At 42.4% G+C, this 25,794-nt stretch overlaps 1 protein-coding gene across 1 annotated transcript; it reads left to right on the forward strand.

The window, feature by feature from the left end:
• Positions 1-14,229: 14,229 nt before the first annotated feature.
• On the forward strand, positions 14,230-18,290 carry hikeshi (heat shock protein nuclear import factor hikeshi; the record flags this gene model as incomplete). Its single annotated transcript, XM_083634329.1, has 2 exons — positions 14,230-14,559; positions 17,974-18,290. 2 exons carry the CDS (start codon positions 14,230-14,232, stop codon positions 18,235-18,237), a joined length of 594 nt encoding a protein of 197 aa, XP_083490455.1. The 3' UTR covers positions 18,238-18,290.
• Between the last annotated feature and the right edge of the window lie 7,504 nt (positions 18,291-25,794).

Here is a 25,794-nt window from a genome sequence, read left to right on the forward strand (position 1 = left end):
CTTTGATGAAGCTGTGAGGACTGAGGATTCTCTTCATCATCTTCACTCTTCACAGGGACAGGAGTGAATGGGAACTGGGTTATATGGGCCTCCTCCAGCCCTTGAAGCTGCTCTCCCTCCTGACTGGCCCAGAGTTCCTCCTGTTCCTCTTTAATGTGTGGGGGCTCTGGGTCCTCCTGGTCCAGACTGGAGCTCCACTCCTGCTCCTCAGGTGGAACCTCTTCTTTACAGACCAACAGCTGCTGGAGGTCTGGGGGTACAAATGAAATACAGACACCTTCACATGAAGGAAAACTACCTAAACTTACTAGTGTTGTAATTGAGACCACCTAAATTGATACAGTCAAGAACAAGACCAGAGCATATCCGAGGCAAAACCAAGATTTTCAGGGTGGGCGAGACCGACCAATGCGACTAATGCGAGAATTTTCAAGAACATGTAATCAGAGTGACGGCTCAACATTTACACCATTTCTCTGCTGAAATTCAAAAATACAAATGGATGTACAATATGTACTTGGTGCTTTACAGTGTTTCCCCTAGAATATTTTTCAGGCCTGGAGGGACCCCCCGAAACAAAACCTAAACAGATGGCTTCGGTCAGATGGCGCAGCAGGTAGTCTGAAATTAATGTATATTTGCCTAACACATTTTTGTTCACTCTGTGGTATATTCAAGACTTAAAACAAAGTGATCACAAGGAGGATGATTTAATAATAAAGTGCATTTATTGACAGGGATTTAAAGAGATACTTTTTTCTGCTGAAAATCAATATATATTGGAAATTAGCTGTGTTCTTGATGAATCCAGGTCAAAGTCCTGACATTTACTGTAAAACTGAGTAATTCTTCTTCTCTTCTCACATACCTATGCAGTTCCATGCAATCCAAAAGGCAAAAAGGACAGCTGTAGACTCACATTTCCCTCTCTTTCTATTGGCAGAGCTCTTGATCAGTGACATCACCAAACCCAGCCCGCCCATCTCTCACGCCTAGGCCCCTCCCAGCCAAAGTTTATAAAAGTGCCTGCACACCATGCTGGGCCTATGGAGTGTGGAGAATTGTTGAATAGAGAGAGAGATTTTTATGGAGCGTTTTGATTAGAGTACATAAATTGTAGTATTTAGTAGTTTAGTTTTAGAGTATGTCAGATAGCCTAGGTTGTGTTTTTTTTTTCAAAAAAAATAAATGTCACATAATATGTGAGATGAGGAATTACTCCGTTTTACAGTAAATGTCAGGACTTTGGCCTGGATTCATCAAGAACACATTTCCAATATATATATTGATTTTCTGCAGGAAAAAGTGTTGAGTATCTCTTTGTAGTATTTAGTAGTTTAGGTTTAGGTTTAGTTTTAGAGTACGTCAGATAGCCTAGGTTGTGTTTGTTTGTAAAAATAAGAATAAATGTTCGTCTGTGTTTGTTTGTTTTGTTGAGTTTAATGGCCAGGGACAGGTTAGGGATAGTCATGGGTCGAAAGTGTTGTGTTCCCGGGTGCAAAAGCTACACCAGTGTGCAGTGCATCAGTTTCCCGGAGACTCGGACATCAGCCTGCGACAACTGGGCCTAGCAGATCCGTTGCCTCGGGAGGGTGTTTGGCTGCAATCCTGCATTCCCCCCCGGATAGTTTCTCTAACCCACTGCCCCAGTAGGGCAGTGCCGGTGTTACGGCCACCACCAGCAATACGCTGTGTTGTTTTATGTGAATATTTGGGCTGGTTAGAATGCATTTCAAGAAACTGCTCTAGCTTTCATTGCAAAACTTCGGCCAATGCTAATTAGCCAACTCTTGTCTGCCTGCATCACGCTAGCATGTTAGCCAGGCTAATATGCTCAAGGCTAATTTAGCCTCAAGCTACACTGAATAACACAGACCCCGACAGCTTTGACTGGTGTTGGCTCGCTCCCCCAGTGGTCGCGATGCATCCATACACTTATATTACCTTCAGATAAAGGTTGTAAGCTCACCTGTAACTATCGATGACATTCCTGATACCATCCACTTCCATGAACTTTAGAAATAAGTTGTAAACGCATCCCAGCGTATCGGTGAAATTTTGGAACCCTCACTATTGTGCTAACGCTAGACTATGCTAATGCTAACTTTAACAATAACGAACAAGGCTCATTCAGGGCAGGCTTAGTTTTATAACTGGTGCTCCTGCACATCACAGCACAGGCTAAATGATGCTACATAAATATACATTATGTAAAGTCATGGCATAAATGTGTTTTTATTTCAAAAGTGTGCGTCAAGTAAGCTAGTCTTGTTGGAGTGGATATCATATAAGCACTGAAATTTGTCCAAAATAGAGCGTACATGTACACTGAATATTGATTTGTTTAGGTGGGCGTTGTTTTAGGTGGCTAAATTACGTTTTAGTTCCTGGCCCCATGTACTAGAGAGACAGAGCTGTGGAGGCTGCTGCTTCAGAGTGCCGGGTCTCCATACACGGTGTGCTCAGCGTCCAGAACGCTTTACCTATTTCAGTTAGTGTATGGAACTAGCTGATAGGACCCCACTTCAAACAAACCCAACTATCCCTTTGTGCCCTATTTGGGATCAAAAAGGTGACTGTCATGAATCATTGCTGCCATTTATCTTCCTTGGCTCAGAAAGCATGGATTTTTGCATTTCCAGAAATGTCAACAACAATCAAATGTACACACATAGCTCCAAGTGCAGTTCCCTATGACAAATCAAGTATCCCCCTACATGTATCAAGTGAGTTTGATTTGCAACGATTGACTTTTGATTTTTAATATTTATTTGAAATTGGCTTGTTTCCTGGCCTAGTGGCCTTTCACTGGTCTGAGAACGGCAAGCCTGGATTTCTGGAAACAAGGTAAATGAGGTTTTAATGAGGTTTCCAATTAAATAAAGAAGAATACTATGAATCGACCAGTTAAGTCACTTCATTTTTTTACAAAATGTAGCTATTATCGTGTAGAAAGCATTTCAAGAAATAACATACTGTCTCCTTTGTATTTTTCAGCTGTTCTGTTTTCATTCAAATATTAAACTAGAGGATCATCTTAGTGTCCTTATGTTCATTATGTTGGGTCTCATAGTTAGATTACTACTTTATTCTTTATTGTAAAAACCAAACTTTATCATGCTTTTATTTTGAAGGCAAGATCACTAAACCGGAAGTAAAATTGTGGGAGATTGTTGCTCAGTTTCACCGCATGTTTCCGGTAGGGCTGCCCGCTCCAGGTCGATTGGTCGATTGTTGGGTCGACGAGATTCACGTTGGTCGAGCAATCGCCATACCAATCGCCATACCACGCCCTGTGCCCAGTAAAAAAAAAAACGTTCAAAGCTGAGCTCACCCATCGCCCAACACGGACGCTCTCACTCGCTTGCTTCACAACTATTGACATGGTTTAATTAGACAGTAGGCCTACACCATGTCAAAGAAGTCACCGGTGTGGCTGCATTTTATTAAAAAATATGGCAATAAAGTCGAGTGTAAGCTCTGCAAACGGGAGTTTGCTTACCACAGTTCAACAACCAACATGGCACATCATCTAAAAACGGTAGGCGCTACACGTGTTCCTGTTCACGATCAACTTTCAGTTTCATGTTTAATGCTTAGGCTGGCTTTACACGGTGAAACTTTCATGCAACTAAAGTTGCGTGCAAGTTTCACCGTGTAAAGCCAGCCTTAGGCTTTGCATGAACATGGAATTGGCATATAGCCTATATTTCAATATGTTTGGTGGTCTAATAAATTGTTTCGCTTGAAATATATACTGCAGGCGCATACCGTCACCACATCCCCGAGGCCTGCAGGGAGCAGCGGTCTCCAGACAACGCTGGATGCGACTGTGAAGCCTCCTCTGGAGAAATGACATCAGGAATGGAATCGTGGATTTTATTGCTCGTGACATGCGGCCCATTTACGTAGTGGAGGAGGGTGCAGGCTTTAAGAAAATGAGAAACATCTTGGAACCGGGACACACAGTGCCAAAGCGTGGTACAATTATGCATGCACTAACCGCAAAACATGACGCGATAAAAAATGAGGTTCTTGAATGAATGCATGACAGCGAGGCAGTGAGCTTGACCACTGATATTTGGACATCTATTCGAATGGAGGCATACATGACTGCCACTGCCCATGTTATTGATAAACAATGGAAACTACAGAGCGTTGTTCTTGAGACAAAACAGATGCCAGAGGCGCATACGGGCGTAAACATTGCTGCGCGACTCAGTGAGGTTGCCGACGCATTTGACATTCCAGGACCAAAGAGAGTATCCATTGTAAGTGACAACGCTTCAAATAATGGTAACCTGTATGGAGAGACACTAACTGAATGGGTTGACTGGCCAGATGTGCAGCATGTCAGGTGTGCCGGCCACACCCCGCAGCTTTGTATCAATGATGCACTCAAACAAGACCCGATACCTCGCACCGTGGGTGCAGCGCGTCATCTTGTGACACATTTCAGAAAGTCAGCAAAAGCAAAGACCGGCCTACAAGAGAAACAGAAGGACATATTCAAAAATGATCCAAATAAAATCCATGAACTGATCCAGGATGTGTCCACCCGTTGGAACTCAACCCAAGAAATGTTGGAGCGACTGGTGGAACAGCGATGGCCCATTACCGCAGTGCTTTCTGACACAAACTACACCAAGAGGAGCGACGCTAGTACCCTGGATCTTACTACAGCACAATGGAATGCGGCTGAGGACGTCGCAAATGTGCTGAAGCCAATGGTAACGCTGACTGAGCTACTGTCTAAAGAAGAAAACACGTCCCTGTCTGCAGTCATACCCATGCTGGCAAACATGAAAAAATGCCACCTGGCCATGACGGATGATGACAGCCCCGTTACCAAAAAAATGAAAAGCAAGCTGATCGAGGAAATTGACAGAAGGTGGAAACTCAAAGACCTACTGGAGATGACCACTAGTGTACACGTTACATCTTGTGCGCTCGACCCTCGTTTCAAGCAGCTCATCTTTCTGGAGGATGATAAGCGAGATGCAGCCTATACACTGGTTGCACAGCTGGCAGACCGACTTGAGCGCAGCGCAAACACAGGCGATGAACCCCCAGCCGCTGCTGAGGAGGAACATGCATCGAAAAAAAAGAAAACCGACAAGGAGAAGGAGATTGATATGCTGCTGTGCGGACATGTGGAGGAGGAAAACGTGGTTTCCACAGCAGCAGGTGCTATAGAAGAGATGAAACTGTATCTTCAGGACAGAACCAAGGTTGCATCTGCAGTGGGATGGTGGAAAAACTACCAAGACAGATACCCCAGACTGGCCCGATTGGCAAAACGTCTTCTCTGTACCCCTGCAACCTCCACGCCTTCTGAGCGAATCTTTTCCAAGGCAGGATTTATTGTCAACAAATCCAGAAGCTGTCTCCTTCCAAAGAACGTGGACATGCTCGTGTTTCTAGCACACAACTCCAAATAGCCTACTTTGGAAATGGGCCCCGACTGTGAGTAGCGCATTATGCGCAAAAGTCAGCTAGCCTATAGGTCCCCCCCCCCCCCCCCCCATCAGATTCAGCTCTGAGCTCATATGGAGTGTAAACCCCAACTCAGTTTAGCCAGCTTTTTATTTTAATAATAGTTTACTGACCTGCATGTGAAAATCAGAGTCATAGTTGTTTTTATAGGCTATATTTATTTATATTCAAAGTCTGGCAATATAACAACAATTGGTCGTACAGATTCAGAACCAAGAGCTATTCGAATTTTTTTGTGATATAGCATAAACACTCACTGTATACAAAAGAAAACAAATACACTGTATATTTTCTAAAAAAACATGTTGGCGTTAGTTTTTAGGCTACCAGGCCTATAGGCCATTTATTATTTTATTATTTATTGGAGAGGCTCCGCGGCCCGCCACCACCTTGCCGATTTGGACGTTGCAAGTTATAATAGGCTATTTAGGCCTAGTGTTTTAAATAGGCTACTATTTTTTATATTTAGTTTCGGACAACATTATAAAGCCCTTTTGGAATATTGTGTAATGTGTGTAATTACATTTTGGATCTCAGTGCTTTGCTTTTTATGGGCACTTTATTTCATTTTGGAGCAGCGCCTAATTAAGCATGCTGCCTTGTTTGATAGGCACTTTATTTCATTTCGACAACTTTCTATTTATGTTTTTGGGATTTTCTTTTTTACATGTTTAATAACCTGTGGTAGACTATCCTCCTTATGGTGTTCTAATATGCAGCCTCTTTGACCTTATTGGCGGCGATTGAAATGCTGAGCCGTTTCTCTGATAAAGATTAGCCTTGTTCTCGCCTCTCGCTCGTGTTTTGCATTTAATAAATCTTCATTTTAAAAGTGCCCATGTCTTTTTGTATTAATGTATTACTATTTAAGACTAACAGCTTTAAGGAAATACCTATATGCTATTTTGTGTTTTTGAGATCATGTTGGGAAATCACAAAAGGGAGGGACTGTTACTCCTACTGTTTTAATATTAATATTAATATTATTATTATTATTATTATTATTATTATTATTATAGGCTATAAAATAAGACAAACAATTACCTTAAAATAGTTTAAGAGTAGGCTATTCCTTGGTTCTTGTGCTGCTGGGATTATCATTAGTTCAGTTATATTTATTTTTCGGAGAGTACAGCTGCTGCGCCTAGTCTCGCTAGCCAGCCTCTCTTCCCTTCCCTCAGAGAGTCTGGCGTCGTGGAAACAGGCAACAGGGATAAGCCCTCCCCTGCTCTAAAGCTGCTCTCCCATTCGAGCGGCTGTTTCGGTGGCAGCAGGATATCCGCTCCCCCGCTTGCAAGCTCTGTCATGCTCTGTCATTGGCTCCGACCATGTCAATCAGCTCCCATCTGTGTCGCTGTAATGCTCCCGGCCGCCGAATGTGAAAACAACGACGCTAACTAGCTAGCGTAGAAAGCTAACGGCAGAAACCTACATGCTAACTCGTTGCTACACGCTGAAAATGGCAAGTTTTGAAGAAAATGTGGATTGTGCAATAAAGAAGGCCTGCTCGGCACAAGTTCCACCCCGAAACTATTTTCCAATGGCACTAACGCTAAGCACCGCCCAAGACGAGGCTGATTGGTTTACCCAAACAGAACATTTTTTTCGCAATCCCATAATGGAAACCTGCAGCGCCAGACTCTCTGAGGGAAGGGAAGAGAGGCTGGCTAGCGAGACTAGCTGCGCCTGACCTGAGTCTGTTATTGTTATCATTCCAGTATAATGAATATGCTGCAAATAGCTTTGTTTACTTTATTCATAATTAATTTAGGCAAGGTAGAGTGGAGTTATTACTGGCTTTTGCAGATTTGTCTTTGTCTTTTTTTATTATTTTTTTTAGGCCCCGTTTCAAACAATCGATTGGTCGGAGCTGGGGTCGACTTTTCGTCGACCAGGATAATCTTTGGTCGAGGGCAGCCCTAGTTTCCGGTCGCTACGAATCTGGAGCAAAAATTACGTGGCGAAGAGTCTCGCATCGAGGCCAGTGTTGGGGGTAACTCATTACAAAAGTAACATATTACATGTAATATATTACTTTTAGCAGTAACTCAGTAATAGAACGTATTACTTAGACTGAGGGTTCCAGTAGCTCACAACAGGAATATCATAAAGTGTGTGTGAGTCATGTAAAAATAACATTTAAATTTCACCAACCATAACGAGCTTCCTCTTCAGTTCGTCGCTGCTTCACCACTGCTCTCAGCTTCTGGACTGTAGACATTTTTGTGTCTGCGTTGTGTATTTGCTTGTTGTTGTGTTGGCTGAATGACGGGCACACACCGGAGCTGGGATCACTGGGTTTACTTCACAGGAGGAAACAAAAAAACACGGTGTCACACAAACCACTCTCACACGTCTCTCTCTTCACATTCCGGGAACAGCATAGTGCAACTGCCATTATACAATATATTAATGTACAATATACAATATAAAATGGCGTATAAAAAGACAAAATAAAGTGCTATCAAAATATACAAAATACATTCACTGCAATAGACAATAATTACATACAATTTCCACCCAATTCTCCTTTTTTTAGTGCAAAATATTAATTTAAAATAAGCACATTGAACAAACATACCTTCAGAGGAGGAAGCAAAAAAACACGGTGTCACACACCACTCTCACACGTCTCTCTCTCCACACTCTATAAAAAGGAATAACAGGAAACACACATAAGCGTACTGTAAATATTACACCACATGACCTGTATAACAATAATGTGACTCCGAACGGCACACGCCGCGTACTGACTGCGACCGGTGTGACAGCCTAACTGGTCGCTCCACTATCCTGTCTCCATACGCGTGCGTGTGATTGTTGTTTACTTCCTGCAGCAGCTGTTGTGCACTTCTGTCCGCAGATTCACCACAACTCCACAATGAAACGCAAGGATTTCAAGGATGAAAACTACCCTTCTTTGCTTTTTACCATCTTTTAATCTCCACTGTGCCTGTCCAACAAATAAATAAACTCATAAAGACAGGATAGGCGAGCATGTGTCTGCCAAATCTCTCGGTGGGTGTGACTGTGTTGGAATGAAACCCGCCTACTCTCTTCCTGGTGTTAAAATATGACATTGAATTAAAATATTAAAATTAGCTTCCATAGCGATTGCTGCGAATATTGGTGATCTGTATTATTACAGCTTATATTAATCAGCAGTGATCACTGCTAAAAACAAAAACAACGACCTGCGGGTTTCGATCCGCGAATACAAAAGCTTTCTGCACAGTAACCCATGCACCTATTGCTCTATGCCATCAGTCCATTCACAGTTGTTCGGGTCAACTAACTTTATAATTAGCCTACTGTGCAACATCGGTGACTGGTTGAACTGAAGCTTGTTAAATTAACTTGTTGCCCATGAAAATATTGAACTGAATTCGCTCTATGCTGATAGATAGGGACTTCACTTAGAACTGGCAATATAGGCTAGTGATCTCTGGCACGAGGCAACTGAAAATAACTTGAAATATCATAATTATTTTCCACTCTGATCCTGTTTTCTTATCAATGATGCTCCACCTTTAAATGTAGTCTGAATGAGCCCACACACCCTTTTGACAAATTGGGAACCAGATAGATGAACAGCAGCATGCAGAGTGCAGTTCCCACCGTCTTTAACTGAAGTGAGTGCTCTGGAAATCATGTAGGCTATTCTGTTGACAAGAGGCTAAACTTCGTTACCAGCAGTTTATTATGTGAGATTTTATGTCCCATTTAGCCTACATGTTGCGCTGTAGTTTTATCCTCTCCCCGCGCCATATAGGCTACCGGTATTTTAAGTAGCCTGCTGTAACATAGCATGTTTTGTATTTGTTTCATTGTAACACAATGTAGTAATGGCACTTCCGCCTAGCGTGTTTGATTGGCCTGTCGACACCTAAATTGCGTTAATGTCCCACTATCTTGCCATCGTAACTCCATAAAAAATCCTGTTTAGCTTCTCATGATCCTGATCTAAAGGCTTGCAGCCAATTAAATGAAGCATAGTTTGGTCGCTAAGAAATCGACATATGTCCGTTTACAAAATGTGTGTCTATATTTCTCTATCATATAATTGTTCGATGTGTTATTATTACTACTGTAACTTGTTACTGTTGTGTCAGCTAGCCCTCCTTTCCCTGTTCTCTCCATATAGTCTCCCATACTCTCTCAATACTCCCATACTCTCCCATACGCTCTCTCCTCCCCCACATTTCCCATTCTCTCCCCACCTCCTCCCTGGACATCTCCCCCACACTCCCCCTCTCCCCTCTTGCTCCTTCCCGACCTCCTATACTCTCCAACATTTCCCATTCCCTCCCCACCCCATCACTCTCTCACATTCCCCCTTCTCCTGCTCTCTCCTCTGCTCTATCCTATATTTCTCTATTTCTCTATCAATTGTTCAATGTGTTATCTTTATTCTGTAATTTGCTACTGTTGTGTCAGCTAGAATTAGCTAGACATATTCTCTGTGAAGCCCTCTTAGACATGCTTGTGAATTAGGGCTATATAAATAAACTTGACTTGACTTGAATCTTTAATGGTGTCCAGATTTAACTCGACTGTTCCATTATCAAGGCTCATCTATTTTAATATGCAGTCCCTGTGGTCACTGACAATGTGCTTATAGCCTGAATTCTTGATCATATTAGTGCCCATTAAATAATAGGCTATCTGACCCTTTAGCCTGCTACTTCCCTAACTTCCAAGCACACCAAATCATCCCGTTTTAAAAACATTTTCCCCACTGCAATGATTAAACCCGACAGATTTAGGCTACCTGCACTTTAAAGGCGCTTATGTTAATCTGGTAGCCTAAATATTAAATGTTTTGTCTTCTGGTAGGCTAATTTGTGTAGGCATATTGTCTGTTGTTGATTGATTCTATGTAGCCTATTAGGCTACCTAACCGCCTGCCTAATCTGACTAACATTTCCTGTTTTTGCCTCATAGAACATACATCTGGTGCTACAACTACTACTGCAAACTTGATCCTGCATGCAACAATCGACATCAAAACATTCAGCTTCATCACAACTGCTTACCTCTGCTTTACATCGCTCTCTGAACACAGCTCAGCTAGTGGATGTGTGTATTGTGATGTGATCACATGCCCAGTCAGTCTGATCTTATTTTGTTTATCATGTCACCCGTTTCTTTTAACAAAGCTTACTTGGCCATATCAATTACCTTGATAGATATTGCATTATTTTAGAGTTTATGTTATAGAGCCACTTAATATATTTGGATCTGTCTCTCTTGTCTCTGCCTTATAGGCTACCTAATAAATGAATACAATTGCATGCTGCAGTGGCACAGTTTCAATGTTATGCAATAAAGCAGAAATGCTATTTGATAGCAGTGATGAATACAATAAAGCCACAGGGCTATACAATAGGAGAGAAACATGTACAATACAGAATACAATGACACAATAGGCTAGCCTTTTGAAAATGGGATTTTAATGTTCATTTGATAATAATGCTTGTCAAATGCCAGAGATCACTGCATGCCTGTTCTTGTAAACCGTGCAGTCCCAACTATCAGCATGCAGCGAATTCAGTTCAATGTTTTCATGGGCAACAAGATAGTTTAACAAGCTTCAGTTCAACCAGTTGCCGATGTTGCTCAGTTATGAGGTGAACAACTGACTCTGAGCAACCGTGAATGGACTGGTGGCGTAGAGCAGTAGGTGCATGGTTTACTGTGTTGAATCCTTTTGTATTTGCGGATCGAAACCCGCAGGTGAGTCGTTTTTTTATTATTATTTTAGCAGTGATCACTGCTTTGAAAAGGTGTAATCATGCAGATCACAAATATACTCGTGTCGATCGCTATGAAAGCGAATTTTAACATTTTAATTTAATTCAATATTTTAACACCAGGAAGTAGGAGGAGAGTAGGCGGGTTTCATTCCAACACAGTCACACCCACCGAGAGATTTGGCAGACACATGCTCGCCCATCCTGTGTTTATGAGTTTATTTATTTGTTGGACAGGCACAGTGGAGATTAAAAGATGGTAAAAAGCAAAGAAGGGTAGTTTTCATCCGCCGGAGACTTCAGCGTTTCATTGTGGAGTAAGTTGTGGTGAATCTGCGGACAGAAGTGCACAACAGCTGCTGCAGGAAGTAAACAACAATCACACGCACGCGTATGGAGACCATGAAGACAGGATAGTGGAGCGACCTGCAGGGCTGTCACACCGGAGACAACACAGAGCCACTGGCTAGCAAGAAGCTAACTAGCTTAGCAAAATGAAACATAACAGCCTGAAAACGAAATGAAAACTCTCCACACTACGAGGCAGGATCAATGGGTTCGCTAGCATTTTACAGCGCTCTGTACAGTACGATAGTGTCATTTTAAGTTAAACAAAAGGTAAATATCACAATTAAAATGAGAGCAAGTGAAGAGAGTGACCTACCCAACCGGGAACAGCATAGTGCAACTGCAATTATGTCCGGGCGTGTAACACCAAAATACCACCCCAGGGGAACAAAAAAAAAAAACGTCGTTAAACCTTAAACCAGTAGGGTGGAACCTATTAGAAGGAACTGATTTAGGGGAAGTTCACTAATCAAAAACAGAGACGTCGGGACAAATAAACAAACAAAATAAAATAAGAAAATTAGGCTCGGCTACATTTTCACACAGCGACAGACAGCTTTGATTTCCTCCTCAACTATTTACTGACAAACGTCACAGCTAATGTTCGCAGCAAACCATTCCTGAGTCCATACGAGAGAGGAGCTCTTCTTGCTCCAGCGCACCAGTTTATGTACGGGTGATAGTATTATCCAGAGTCTTCTGTTGGTTCATTAACGTTGCAAACTAGACTTAATGGGAAAGCATCGGGAAGGTAGCCCTGAATTACGCCGCTTTTACTCTGAAGGCTGAACGTCACAACCGGAAGTCTTATATTCGCTATCTCTATATTCGTTCATACAACACTACCTCGCGTCACCAGGCTCTTCTCGGCGAGAAAGAGCCTGGCTCCCGCCCACAATTGATTTTGTCACCCTACTGGTTCCCGCCTAGAGCCCGCCCTAGACCGGATGGCAGCGTTTCTAGCTCGTCAACTTTCACGTTAACTTGACAATTTGACCCAAGTATCAGAATCCTCTTTCACCGTTTTGACCGGTGTGTCAGGCGGTGGTGGCGGAGATGCCATATTGCATAAACGTTTTGTTTTATGTAACGCTAGCTTTGTTTTGATCAGACTCTAGTTTAGGTAACATCACCGCGTCAAGCTAACGGCAACAAAGACGTTGTTAGGCGCATTGCCATCCGGTGTTAATTCTGGGTCCGGGGTTTACGCCCCCATGACAAAAAGCGGGGTGGAAGGTGCCCAGACTAATACAACACAGCTCTTAAAAGCCTCTGTTTGAGAACAACTGTCAATGAGTGACAAATTTCTCTGTTATTATTTTTTAAGACAAAATAACTCCGCTTCCGGTTTTACTCCGGCTAACTCAGTTAACTTGACGAGGCTGTTTGATCGAGGAATCTGTGATCCTCTACACAGCCTGGCGCCGTCAGGACGTCACAGGACAGGTGAAGTGAAGAACGTAGCTACATTGATCAATTCCTTCCACGCTCTTGGTGGAGAGTGGAGAGCAGCGTGTGCTGAGAGTCTGGAAGTTTCCAAGTACCAGTAGCAGGCTGGCTCTGGCTCTCACAGTTTGTTGGAGAGTTAGCTAACATTAGCTAGCTTGCTAAGCTAAGCCTCAGGTTGTTGTTGTTACAGTTAGCAGGCTGGCTCACGAGCTGCAGGAGGTATGTTAGGTTGATTTTCTACAAAACATAAGATCTATGCTCCCATCATCCGACTTGATCTGTCAGGTCTGTCCAAATAGAAGTAATATCTGAATACATTATCATCTTAAAAATACAGACCCATGCATGGAAGCCTGTCTGTTTTTAAATGAGAGAGCAAATTTAGAAAGATATTGCTGTGTGTGTGTGTGTGTGTGTGTGTGTGTGTGTGTGTGGGGGGGGGGGATCTGAAGGTCCTCTCCAGGAAAAGGTGGGGCAGGGGGTGTAATTTAAAACAGATTTCCTGCATTTTTACACCACCCTTTCTCTTGGATTAAGTCAGGAAACAGCACCCCTGTATTTATTTTGAGTGAGAAATAGGTGTGAGGTTGACCATCCGGTCACGTGAACTGACATTTGTGTTTGGTTCTGTAGAATGAAACAAAAGTGAGTTCACTGATCCAGATGGTGTACCAGTAACCAGGCTAGGAGGTGTGAGGTGTGACGGGCCCTGCACACCGCCAAGGGATGTGTCGCCCAGTCAGCCCTGCCCCGCTGCTACAGCGTGTTGGCTGCCTTGCTGTATTTCCATCTTCAATTGGTCGATTTTGAAATGGCCCCTCCTTCCCTCGCTGCTGTCTGTTGCTCACCACCTTGCAAAGCATGCTGGGATACCTGACATCAGGACATGCAAAAGACGAGAGGAGGAGGGGCCAAAATCTAAATAGACCAATTGAAGATGGAAATGCAGCAAGGCAGCCAACCAAGCTGCAGCAGCGGGGCAGGGCTTGACAGGGCGAGTGCGAGTACATGCGAGTTGATCGCGTTCGGTGTGTAGGGTGTCTGAGAGTGAGAAGAGGGTCATTTGAGTGGGTCATAATATGGATTCTTGAAAAGTCATGGACAAGTTCTGAAATTGTATCCATGAAAGTCTGTGGAAACCCTGTCAACATGAATGCCTCCTACCTTGTTTTTGCCCGCAGGTATGTTTGGTTGTTTGGTGGCCGGCCGGTTGGTGCAGACAGACGCGGTGCAGGTGGCCCCAGAGAAGTTTGTGTTCTCTCTGATGGACTGTGAGAGCGTGAACCACGTGGTGGTCTTCCTCCTGGGCACCGTGCCCTTCCCACCCGGGATGGGCGGAGCCGTCTATTTCTCCTTCCCGGACGCAGCCTCCGGCGCCCCCGTGTGGCAGCTGCTGGGCTTCATCACCAACGAGAAGCCCAGCGCCATCTTCAAGATCTCCGGGCTGAGGCAAGGCCAGGGCGTGGCGCACCCCTTCGGCGCCGCTGCCACCGCCGCCCCCTCCGGAGCACAGGTGGGCAGACATGTGGACTCCAGTCTAGGGATGCACCGATGCACATTTTTTGAGTTCCGATCCGATTCCGATACCTGAATTTGGATATCTGCCGATACTGATATTATTCCGATACCAGAGCTGAATGGATGGCTCTGGATGTAACTTTGCTGCAAGCTAACATTGTTCTATATTCAGAGTTGCCAAAGTCGACATAATGTTCTGTTAGAAAACAAGTCAGGTTCAGCAAAGCAGCGTGAAGTTTGTTATTGCAGCGCGAGGTGGGGTTTTCTCTCTGGCAATCATCACAGGGCAGACGCTCGCTTTATCTTTCAGACTCTCACTCTGTTGTTGTGTCATTCAACAGCGTGACTCCTCATATCTTGGAAATGGTTTTCTTCCAAATATACTACTGATCTTTTAAATATTTTAAACCTGCTGCAAGTGTAGTGACAGGAGTGTAAACACGCAATGTCAAACATATTCGCCTGGTGCCGCTTTGTCGTCATTAGGGTGGGACGGTAAAAAAGAAAAAGAAAATACCAATAGTAGCACCGAACGTCCAGGACCTTATTGATACTCCTGGTACCGGCCCATACCAATTTAAATGCCGGTGCTCTGTACCCATCCCTACTACTAATGAGGACCGCTTTTATGATTTTTTAAGCGTGAATGCGATTTCAAACAAGGCTATTGTGCGGCCCGCGCAATTCTAGTGCGGGCCGTAATTTGCCCATGTATACGGTAATAGTATCGTTCTTTGCCTTGTATATTTTCTTAATTTTGTCTGCTTTTTGCAAGGTATATTTAAAAAAAAAATCTTTAATTGGCCAAATCTTTGCCTATACTGTATATTCAAGAAAAACATTGGTATCGGCATAATATCGGTATCGGCAGATATCCAAATTCAGGTATCGGAATCGGATCGGAAGTGAAAAAATGTGGATCGGTGCATCCCTAAGCATAAGACCAGAGCGGAAAAGCGTTGACGAGCCTGTTGGCTGTAGCAGGCAGTGGCATTGTTAATGGGAAGGGCTGTTAGTGGCAAAAGTATGAAGGATACTTGTCAACCATATTTCATTGCAGGATGATGTGGTATGTTGGTGTCCACCTTTAAAATCAAATACGTGTTTGATTTTAAGATATTTTTTACCCCAAAAATAAATAAGCTATTTACCCCTGTTTAGGGCCAATGTTTTTGTGTTTTAATCAATCACCTAAACGCTATATTATATTATATCATATTATATTATCATATATTGTATTAATTGTATTATATTATCTATTTTGATATCTTATAATCTATATCTATATATAGATACATTTATAGATAGCCTATATACAATTGGTTCTGATCAGTGTTGTAGGTACATTACTGATGTAAAATGTTATTTTAGGGGTAAAAAAAATAAAATATTGAATACTAGAAAATCTGGCCCTCACAAACACAACAAAGAAAACATCATCATGCAATGAAATGTGTTTGAAAAGTCTGTAGGTGATTGATGTAATTCTGTATTAGAAAACATTGACTTTAAACGTAAGCCCTTCCCTAGACTCCCGACTGCTCGTCTTTCTTCGGTAGCGCAAGGCACTGTGGGTATTAGTGTAGTTTTGGAAGAAGCAGCGCTGCCACCATTTTGGCCTGAAAAACATTAGCCAGAGCAGAGGCATTGACTGTCTGTCCAAAATGGCGGATTAGCTGTGTGTTGCGGTGGGTTGTGCGATGTACCCGAAATACCCATCGTGATTGTTTCACAGTCAAACATCGTGATTGACGATGGCATCGTCATTGATGCCATCCGCCGCTGCAATGCACGTTAACAGCAGGACAGCTGAGCTCTTCATGAGACCGACAAGCAGGCTACTACTGCACAGAGGCAGGCTACTACTGCACAGAGCCAGGCCACTCAAGCAGTAGCAGCAGCGGCAGCTACTGCTGTAACAGCTAGCAGTAGCTGTAGCAGCTGCTGGTGCTGCTGTATTTCTCTCTCAACTCTCCAGTTTCCTCAACTCTCTCTCATTAGGTTCAAAAGCCCACGCGAATCTAACGTTATATCCGCCAGTAATTCTGTCAGTTTTCTGCCAGCTAGTTAAATTCAACACACACACACACACACACACACGTTGTTGGTCAGGATCTGTAACGTTAACGTTATTTGTTTTGCGCCGTTCAATATTGCTGGTAGTGCTGTATCGTATGTAATGGAGCGACTTCAACTTTCACTTTGGAAACAGGCGAGTTAAATTCACAGTTGAAGACTTGTACTCACTTTGGGTTGAAAACAGGAAAGAACGTGAAGGTTCTTCTTTGTCTTAAAAGTTTTCACAACAAAACAACTGACTTCTCACGCGCGGGGGACGCCCCGGCGACATTAAACAAGCGCACCCAGTTCAGAGAAGCACTAGAGCGGAGGAGGGGGAGGGGAGGCTTCTCTGAGTCTGAACTGGGTGCGCTCGTTTAATGCCGCCGGCGCATCCCCCACGCGTCACGGTAAGTGGACTTGGTATTTTTTATTATTAAAATGGCAAAAATGTAATTCGAACAGATAATTAATTACGATGATCCGATGTAGAAAGCTCAGAAGTCGATGGGGGGTCGGCCCATCACGATGGTCGATGCCATCGTCCATCGTGCCAACCCTAGGTTGAACGTCAGTTCTTTGGCAACAACTGTGGAGGCGCGATGCGCTGTGTGTGTCCTCCTTGTCCTGTACATGCGAGGCAGTGTTGGATAGGTACCTTACGTGCCTGAATTATTTTAGACAAGAAAATGTCAAACTGGTGAGTAAAGTAAAGCTGGAAAGTGGAAACAGTTTGCAAAATGCTCTGGAAGGAGTCACGTTTCCTGCATATTGCGGCTGTAGGCAGTCCAAAAAAGCCGCGAGGGGCTAAACATGAGAGGAAAACACTGTGACGCGCATAGTAAAATAATTCAGTTCCACTCCAATAGCTGCGTTTTAACATGAATCGTTTACTTCAAAACACACAGAAAAAATACATATGGTACAGGTACCAAGTCTGATTTTGTGTGTATAAATGCGGTCAAAGAAAAGTATCCACTCCCAAGCTCACCCCCTCTCTCTCTGACAATGCACAAACAGGTGAAGACAATCATTATCACCACCACTCACACCCAGCCCATGGTGACCACGCCCACCACCATGACAGTGAATAATAATGAGTGTAGAAAACACAGGAGTCTTACAGCTCCTACACTGCATTTCCTTGGCTATACCGCAGCGTGCCACCCAAAGGCTTCCTCGGATTGGCGTGCAGATGACCAGCTTGGCTTGCAGATTGGCTCGCAGATCGGCTCGCAGAGCGTCCTGGACATGTAGGCTCTATGGGGCGGCGCTAGCGATGGCCCAAAAATCAAGATTTTTCGAAAACACTTTGGCATGTCATATGAACTGATTGGTCCCCTGTGTTTAGGTGGGCGTGTCTGTGGAGGCTCTGACGCAGCTGTGCCAGCAGACTCCGGTGAGTGCGGCGGCCGTGAGCACTGTGGACTCCTCCCTGGCCTTCACACAGAAGATGCTGGACAGCCTGTTTAACTTCGCCTCGTCCTTCGCCCTCACGCAGGCCCAGATGAGCCCCGCCCCCACAGAGAGCTTCATCCCAGCCAGCGTGCTCTCGCGCTGGTACGAGAACTTCCAGAGGCGGCTGGCCCAGAACCCCAACTTCTGGAAGAGCTGAACTCTCTCTCTGTCTGGAACGAGAACTTCCAGAAGAGCTGAGGAACCAGAGGCTAGGACACATCTGACTGTCTCTGCTGTGTCTCTACTCTGCCCACAGACAGGTTCTACTACAACTACCAGCCATATCTCTCTCTAGAAAATGTCAACAGTGGTTTAGAGCTGGGCGATGGTGATGATGTTCAAATCAATATCACACACACACACACACACACACACACACACACTTATACAAATAGTTTTACTTGGTCAAACCAAGTGATTCAGCTATATTTAGAATCAAGAGAGACTATAACATTTCACTCAGACCAAAACAAACAAAGACGAAGTTCATTTATTTTTGTAATAATTTTTTTTGTCAGAGTGAAATGTCCTATGGTGGTTTGATTCAAAATATATAAATATAATAATATGATATATGATATAAATAATATAAAATCTAGCTGAATGGCTTGGTTTGAATGAATGGCTTGGTTTGACAGTCCCTCCAGGAAATTGCGATTTTGCGATTGCAATAATTATTGCAAATTCAACCAATCTCCGCAATATTTGCGGAGGCTTGCAATTTCCCAATATTCCCGCAACTTGCAGTTTTTGCCAGTTCCCACAATTTTGCCACACAAAAAAAAAATCACAAAACTTTGTTTCACTTCATTGCAAGTTTTGAGAAAAGTTGCCATTAGGTAGTAGTTAGAAAAAAGTACCGCTGGAATGAGTCCAGAAGACCTGTAAGACGTGTAAAAGTCAATGGGATTTTTGTATGGGGATTTCAGTTTAATGCATGAAATAAGGTCTGTGACGAACACAAGTTTATGAAGCAGCATGTTCACCAAGATAATCTTCACAAATTAGGACCACTTTTATTACCTTTGAAGTGTTTTCTGAAAAGCCTGTAAAAAAACACATATTTACACTTGAAAAGTCATTTGTGAAGATTCTCTTGCTGAACACAAACCTTGCCGTTTCATAAACTTTTCTTAAGCACAGACCTGATTTCATGCATTAAACCGAAATCCCCATACAAAAATCCCATTGACTCTTACACTTACGAACCAGGAAGTGCAGGGACCTTCTGGGTAAGCCTACAAAAATACGTCATCCCTGCAGTGCTCTACACCGCGCTCGACTTCACCACCCCAGACTGTATGGGTTGTAGCTGCTCTGGTAGAGGACCAATCACACGTTACATTAAATCAAAGAACGCTTGTGGTGATTGGCTGTGAGCAAAACCTTACAAATAGTAATTTTTCTTCCATATCTGTGTACAAAAAGGGATGAATGCTAGGTATCGTTTGACTGGAAATGTTTTGATACTACTTAGTTGGTACTGAGTTATTTCAGTCACCGATACTCAGCCCTATATACAATTCAGTGTTGGGGGAAACACATTACAAAAGTAAAACATTACAGGTAATATATTACAGTACTTTTAGCAGTAACGCAGGAATATAGTGCATTACCAATATGGTTTTGGTAATATTATTCTAGTTACTATGTCAAGTAATGCGAGTTACAACTTGAAACTGAGCTGCTGTCAGCTCTTCATTAGGTTGCATTGAGCATTATGATGCATTCATCTACTAAAAATTAGTATTGGGCAAAGGTAAATTATAACGTTATCATGATGTGCAAACGTAATCTTGTAAAATGTTGCTAGTTTTTAGTGAGAAACTTCACAGGGGGAAAAAACTGGGAATTATGCCCTGTTTAAACATCTTATATAATTAAAACTATGAATGCCAAGACTTAATCAAATCAAAAAGTTCAATCATATTTAAATAAAGATACAATCATTTCGTAATCAAATTGTGTGTTTTTATGCAAATAACGACTACCGTAGATGACAATAACAAAGTAAAAGGATAGAATTTTGGATGTTTTTTTACACTGACTTTCTCTTCTAACCTTACGAAATCATGAGATCAGATCACAAACATTGATTGATTGTGATTGGTTAGGTTTAGGCATGAGGAGTGATGATTGGTTGGTTCAGGCCAATCAGAGGCAGTCGTTGCTCTGGCTGATCCATAGTGGCACCAACTTTCATATGAGTTCAAGGCAGATGGGGGGGGGGGGGGGGGGTTAGGAGTGTGGTCTACAACTTTTGAGGGGTGGAGATATGCTCGTTACCTCCCATGTCAGGCGATGTTGCGGAGTAACGTAAAAGTAATGTAACGAATGAATTACTTTCTCCAAAGAGTAATTAAGTAAAGTAAGTCATTACTTATTTTCTAAGTAATGTGTGATGTGTAATATATTACTTTTTTGAGTAACGACCCCCAACACTGCTCTACGGTAATATTGTAAAATAACATTACTTTCAAATGAAAAAGTAATATACTAGTATGTTGTATATTACAATTTGAAAGTAACTTGCCCAACACTGTAGATATTTATCATAACACGTTCACTTCAGCAAAATCACATGAAATAATCACATGAAAGTGCAGCCATTGAACTGGATGGTTCCAGATGAACTAAATGCTCTCATCACTTCAGAGCAGATCTTCACCATGTGATTCCAGAAGAAGATAAGCGATCATATTGATTAATCACACTGATCTCAGTTCAGTCTGTTCTTCTGATGCCAAACTGTTTTAACTTTTCACATCAATTTAACGTTTTTACAGTGTTTTTATGTCTGGAGTGATGGCTGTTTGAAGTGGTGCAGTGAAGTTAGATTTCTTCAGATGTGAATGTGTTGAATATTAAAGTTGAAGAGTGGTTCCCAAACTGTCTGGGGTACGTGTACCCCTAGGGGTACGTGGAGGTACTACGGTTACTTGAGAGAAAGGGGAAAATGGAAAAATGTAAGACTAAATCATGAAAATAAATGAAATGTTAAAATAAATCTGCTCAGGAGGCCCTAATTGCAACTCTTTCACTCCATTTCTTATTTTGTAATGTTACATTCTTCAAAAGGTGGGTTATCATTTATTCATTGCATCAGATGCTATAGTTTTCTCTTGCAGGTTTCTAACCTAAATGTTGTAGTCGGGTAAAGGGGGTACTTGGATTCATAAATCAGGGAAAGGGCGTACTGAAGCCAAAAAAGTTTGAGAACTACTGAAGTAGAAGAACAGTCTGACCTGTGGACAACATCACTCTGACACACAGCACATATTGGATTTTTTTGCCCAACTCTTTTGGCCGATTGCCGATACCGATACATGCACAATATCCCCCCAGCTCATTTCAGAAAACATCGGGGGCTGTTAAAAAGACGCCGCGTCAACAACACCAATTTGTCGGCCGACATTCGAGGCATATGCTAGGCCTCCGGGACCAGCTAGGTCCCTGGAAGCTGTCCCTGGATGACATTTCGGTGATGACATCATCACTGCGTCGATGACATCACAATGCTGCCTGTGACGACATGTGAGATGTGATGTTCTTGTCCGATGATGTCATAGTCAACCACGACATCATCACCAGTGCCATCACAATAGAAACCATGCTACCACTGATGACGTCACAATTGGTCTCACGACATCATTGGCAGTGTGACATCAGCGGGTTGTGGGCGAGAGGGGCCTCCATCGTACTCGAGTGTGCCTATGACATTGCGAGCTTTGAGATCTGAGGCAGGTTCATACCTACAGGAAACCCAGGTGGGTTTGTTGAACCCGCTAACCCTTGAGAGCTAGCTGGGTCCCCTTGATCGCCGCGAGTGGAGAAGGACTCCGCTCTGGGGCCCATGGAATAGGATGTGGGCTCCACCATCAAACCTCTCTAACAAACCCTGAATGCGAGCGGGAGTCTGGGCCTTTCAAACCCGTAAGGAACTCTAAAACAGGGGCCATCCATATCTTACGCTCAGTGCAAGGGCAAGCGTTATCTTTGTTAGTTTCTAGCACTCAAAACCCCCTTTCTTTTAATTTCTATAGTGGGTCAGTACATCAAAAGAACGTGTTTCAGCGTCCCGGTGGTCATTCAAAGAGAAAAGCTTGCCCTTGCACTGGGCATAAGATATGGCCTCAAGTTTCTCCTGTAGTGGAATCAACACGTTATTATGCCTACTCTTATCGTCATGGCCATTGGCCAGTGTTGTTGTCAATTCGGACTCTGGACTCATTTTCAGAACTCGTAACTCGACTTGGATTTGAGCATTCATGCATTTGGACTGGGAAGTTGGAGATGCTACAGGGAGTAGAACTCCTCTCTCTGGTGTCATTTTATCAGCCTGTCGTGTTGGCAGAAATGTTCGTTTTAGGGAGATGCCAATATTTCATTTTAAAGCCTTTATCGGCCGATACCGATGTGCCGGTATCATCATGGATGATCATAATTGGATCAATCACCTAAATGCTATAAAACTTAGCAAATATTTCATTGCAGAATGATGTTTTCTTTGTTGTGTTTGATTTAAAGATGAAAATTGAAGGGACACATTTTATAATATTCAATCTTTTATTTTTTTGACCCCTAAAATAAGATTTTACATCAGTATTTTACATCAGTAATGTAGGCCTACAACACTGATCTTCTTGAAAATGTTTTGAAAACACTAATGCCAAGACACACATGGCAAATACAATGACAAAAACAATGGGAAGTCAAATATGACCAACTAAATAAATAGCAAAACCCCACAAGGTTTGGAATCAAACAACAATCAAACAATCAAAGGCTGTTAAACATGCACAATTCCAAAGATAAAAACAAGTAAATAGTCAAATGCACTGCACAACAACATGCAAAATTCCCAATGTAAAAAATAATAAATAGCAAAATGCACTGCACACCGTTTATACAAAAGCATTACAACATAAAAGCCAGAAGCTGTCATTCCCATTATCACACACACACACACACACACACACACACACACACACACACACACACACACACACACACACACACACACATCAAAAGGGGTAAAAAGAAAATATTTATTTTCCATCTTAAAATAAAGCACACCAAAGAAAGCATCCTTTAAACAAAAGGAGCCCTTAACTAAAGCTGTTTTAAATTATAATATAATATAATATAATATAATATATAATATAATATTATATTATATAATATATAATATTATATAATATTATACAATATTATATAATATATAATATACAAACAATTAGGTAACAATCACAGCACATAGAGAATACATTTACATAATCTGAAATAAGAAGTTAAAAAGCACTAAAGCAGACATTAAGAAAAAATAATGTATTCTATTTCATTGTATGGAACAGTAGGCTATATGTATCTTATCATGTTTGATGCTTATGTCGATTCATGTAAATTCACTGCTTATTTAATGCCTATTTAACTTAGACTGTAAATTTCATGTAGATTCATTGTAAACTCATATTTAACTCTGACTGTAAATTCATGTAAATTCACTGCCTATTTAACTTAGTCTCTCATGTAAATTCATATTTATATAGCCTACAATATCTACATGAGTGGTGCTTCGTGGATAATAATTTATTATCGACGAAACACCACTCATGTAGGCTAGATATTGTAGGCTATATTTGACTCTATTTGATTGCACTTGCAACGTTGTGATTGTCTTTATCTAGTTTTCCTACTTATTATCTCTGTAGGCTATATTCTATATTCTCAGTATCACATCTCCTCGTATGTAACTTGCATACTGTGGCAATAAGTGATTCTGATTGTGATTCTGATATTTGTCCATGCCTGAGTAGAGCAACTGTATGCAGGGAGCGGCCTCTGCGCTCACACCGACACGACACAGATGTGACGTCACCACGTTGACCTCAACTCAAGGACCCTGATAAAGAAGGATAAGACATCACTCACGTCACAGGAGCGTTTTCATTTTACATTGGGGCGGCTCCAGACCAGTCCAGTTCTATTGAAGTGATTGTCCCTAGTATCCATCTATAAACAAGTGTCTGTGTCGTTTTACCTTTGATTGAAAAATGCTTCCACCACCAGATTAAAGAAAACATTTACTTTTTTTTTATGTAAATGTGCGTGAGTGATGTCTTAACCTTTTTTTATGGTCCTTGCCTCAACAACTGCAGCTCGCTGCTAGCTAGCTAGCTAGCTGCTGTGATGCTAACTTAGCGTAGCTATGTGAGAGTAGGGACAGGGTCCACAGACTGCTCTTCTCATCACACTGGACTGTTTACTTTGATCTTCGTGTGTTCAACAGAGAGCTGGGTGAGTGACGTCATTGTTTGCTCCTAAAAGAAACGGGCAGAAGTTAATTGGATCACTTTAAACAGCTCAGTGCTGATGAGGACATAATCAGCTGGAACATCTCCTCTGAATGCAGCGGGTCCAGTCTGGATCTACAGCAGCGTTAACTTCATACATATAACTTTTTAAAATGTAAAGTACTTGAATTGCTGGAAAATTAACCATTATATAGGGAAATGGTTAAAAGTTTTTGGAATAAATTAATAAATCTATAGATAGATAGATAGATAGATAGATACACACATACACACACACACACACACACACACACACACACACACACACACACACACACACACACACACACACACACACACACACACACACATACATACATACATACATAAAATGCAGTGTTTGATAGAATGCAAGTACTAACACAGAAAAGAAGACCAATGACTTGATCCTGTGAGGTGAAATGCAGTGAAGGTTAGGGAATGTTTCTTGCTCCTGAGTCCTTACAGGACGAGGAGGAAGTGCTTGAAAAAGTCCTTGAATTTGGAGTAATGTGTGTAGGCTATATTATGAATCCTGGGTCCAGTTTTGGTCCACTTTCTCACCCTGTCCAATGTCCATAAGCTGTGAAGCATGTCTGACTGACAGAAAGCTGTGTTAGGATGTTTTGGGACAGTTTGCTCAGACCCATCTGGCCAGGCAGGAATACACTTAAAGGGATAGTTGTGATTTTTTTGTTATGTGGGGTTGTATGAGGTACTTGCCAACAGTCAGTGTACTACATTATTATTATTTATTATTATTTATTTACATGCAGTAGAATGCGGTCCCAGTTTGGAGAAATGGAGACCGACAGGCAAGTAGATCTGTCTGCTGCTGTGAACGAACAGGGTCATGAGCATAAACATGAAAAAGAAATGCTTCCATACTGCTCACCTGGCATAATCCAAGTCTCCACAAGCCCTGAGATGCCAAGTTGACTTGGAAAGACATCATTTTACACCCTGTTTTTAGCCGGAATCTGCACTGTAGCCACGGTGCTCATCATGTGTGGGCTGCTACTGTACTTTGTAGTTCTCTGTTGTTAGCAGATGAAGCTCTCTTCACCTCAGAGCAGCCAGCCAGGCTATTATTAGGGTCTGCTTGTGTGTGTGTGTGTGTGTGTGTGTGTGTGTGTGTGTGTGTGTGTGTGTGTGTGTGTGTTAATTGTGAGACAGCAGGTTTCTGCTGTGGTGTTGATTGAATAATTCATGAGGTGATACTCTTATAGCATAACAGCAGCTTCTCTCTCTCTCTCTCTCTCTCTGCTCTGTGTGACAGGATTGAGGAGAATCTCCCACACTGAGAAGTGGAGGTGAAGGCGGGGCTAGCGATGGAACGCGCTCAGTGCAGCGTGCTCCTGGACGAGGAGGCGGGGCTAGCG

This window comes from Poromitra crassiceps (genome assembly GCF_964638095.1).
Source record: "Poromitra crassiceps genome assembly, chromosome: 3".
NCBI classification, from domain to species: Eukaryota; Metazoa; Chordata; class Actinopteri; order Beryciformes; family Melamphaidae; genus Poromitra; species Poromitra crassiceps.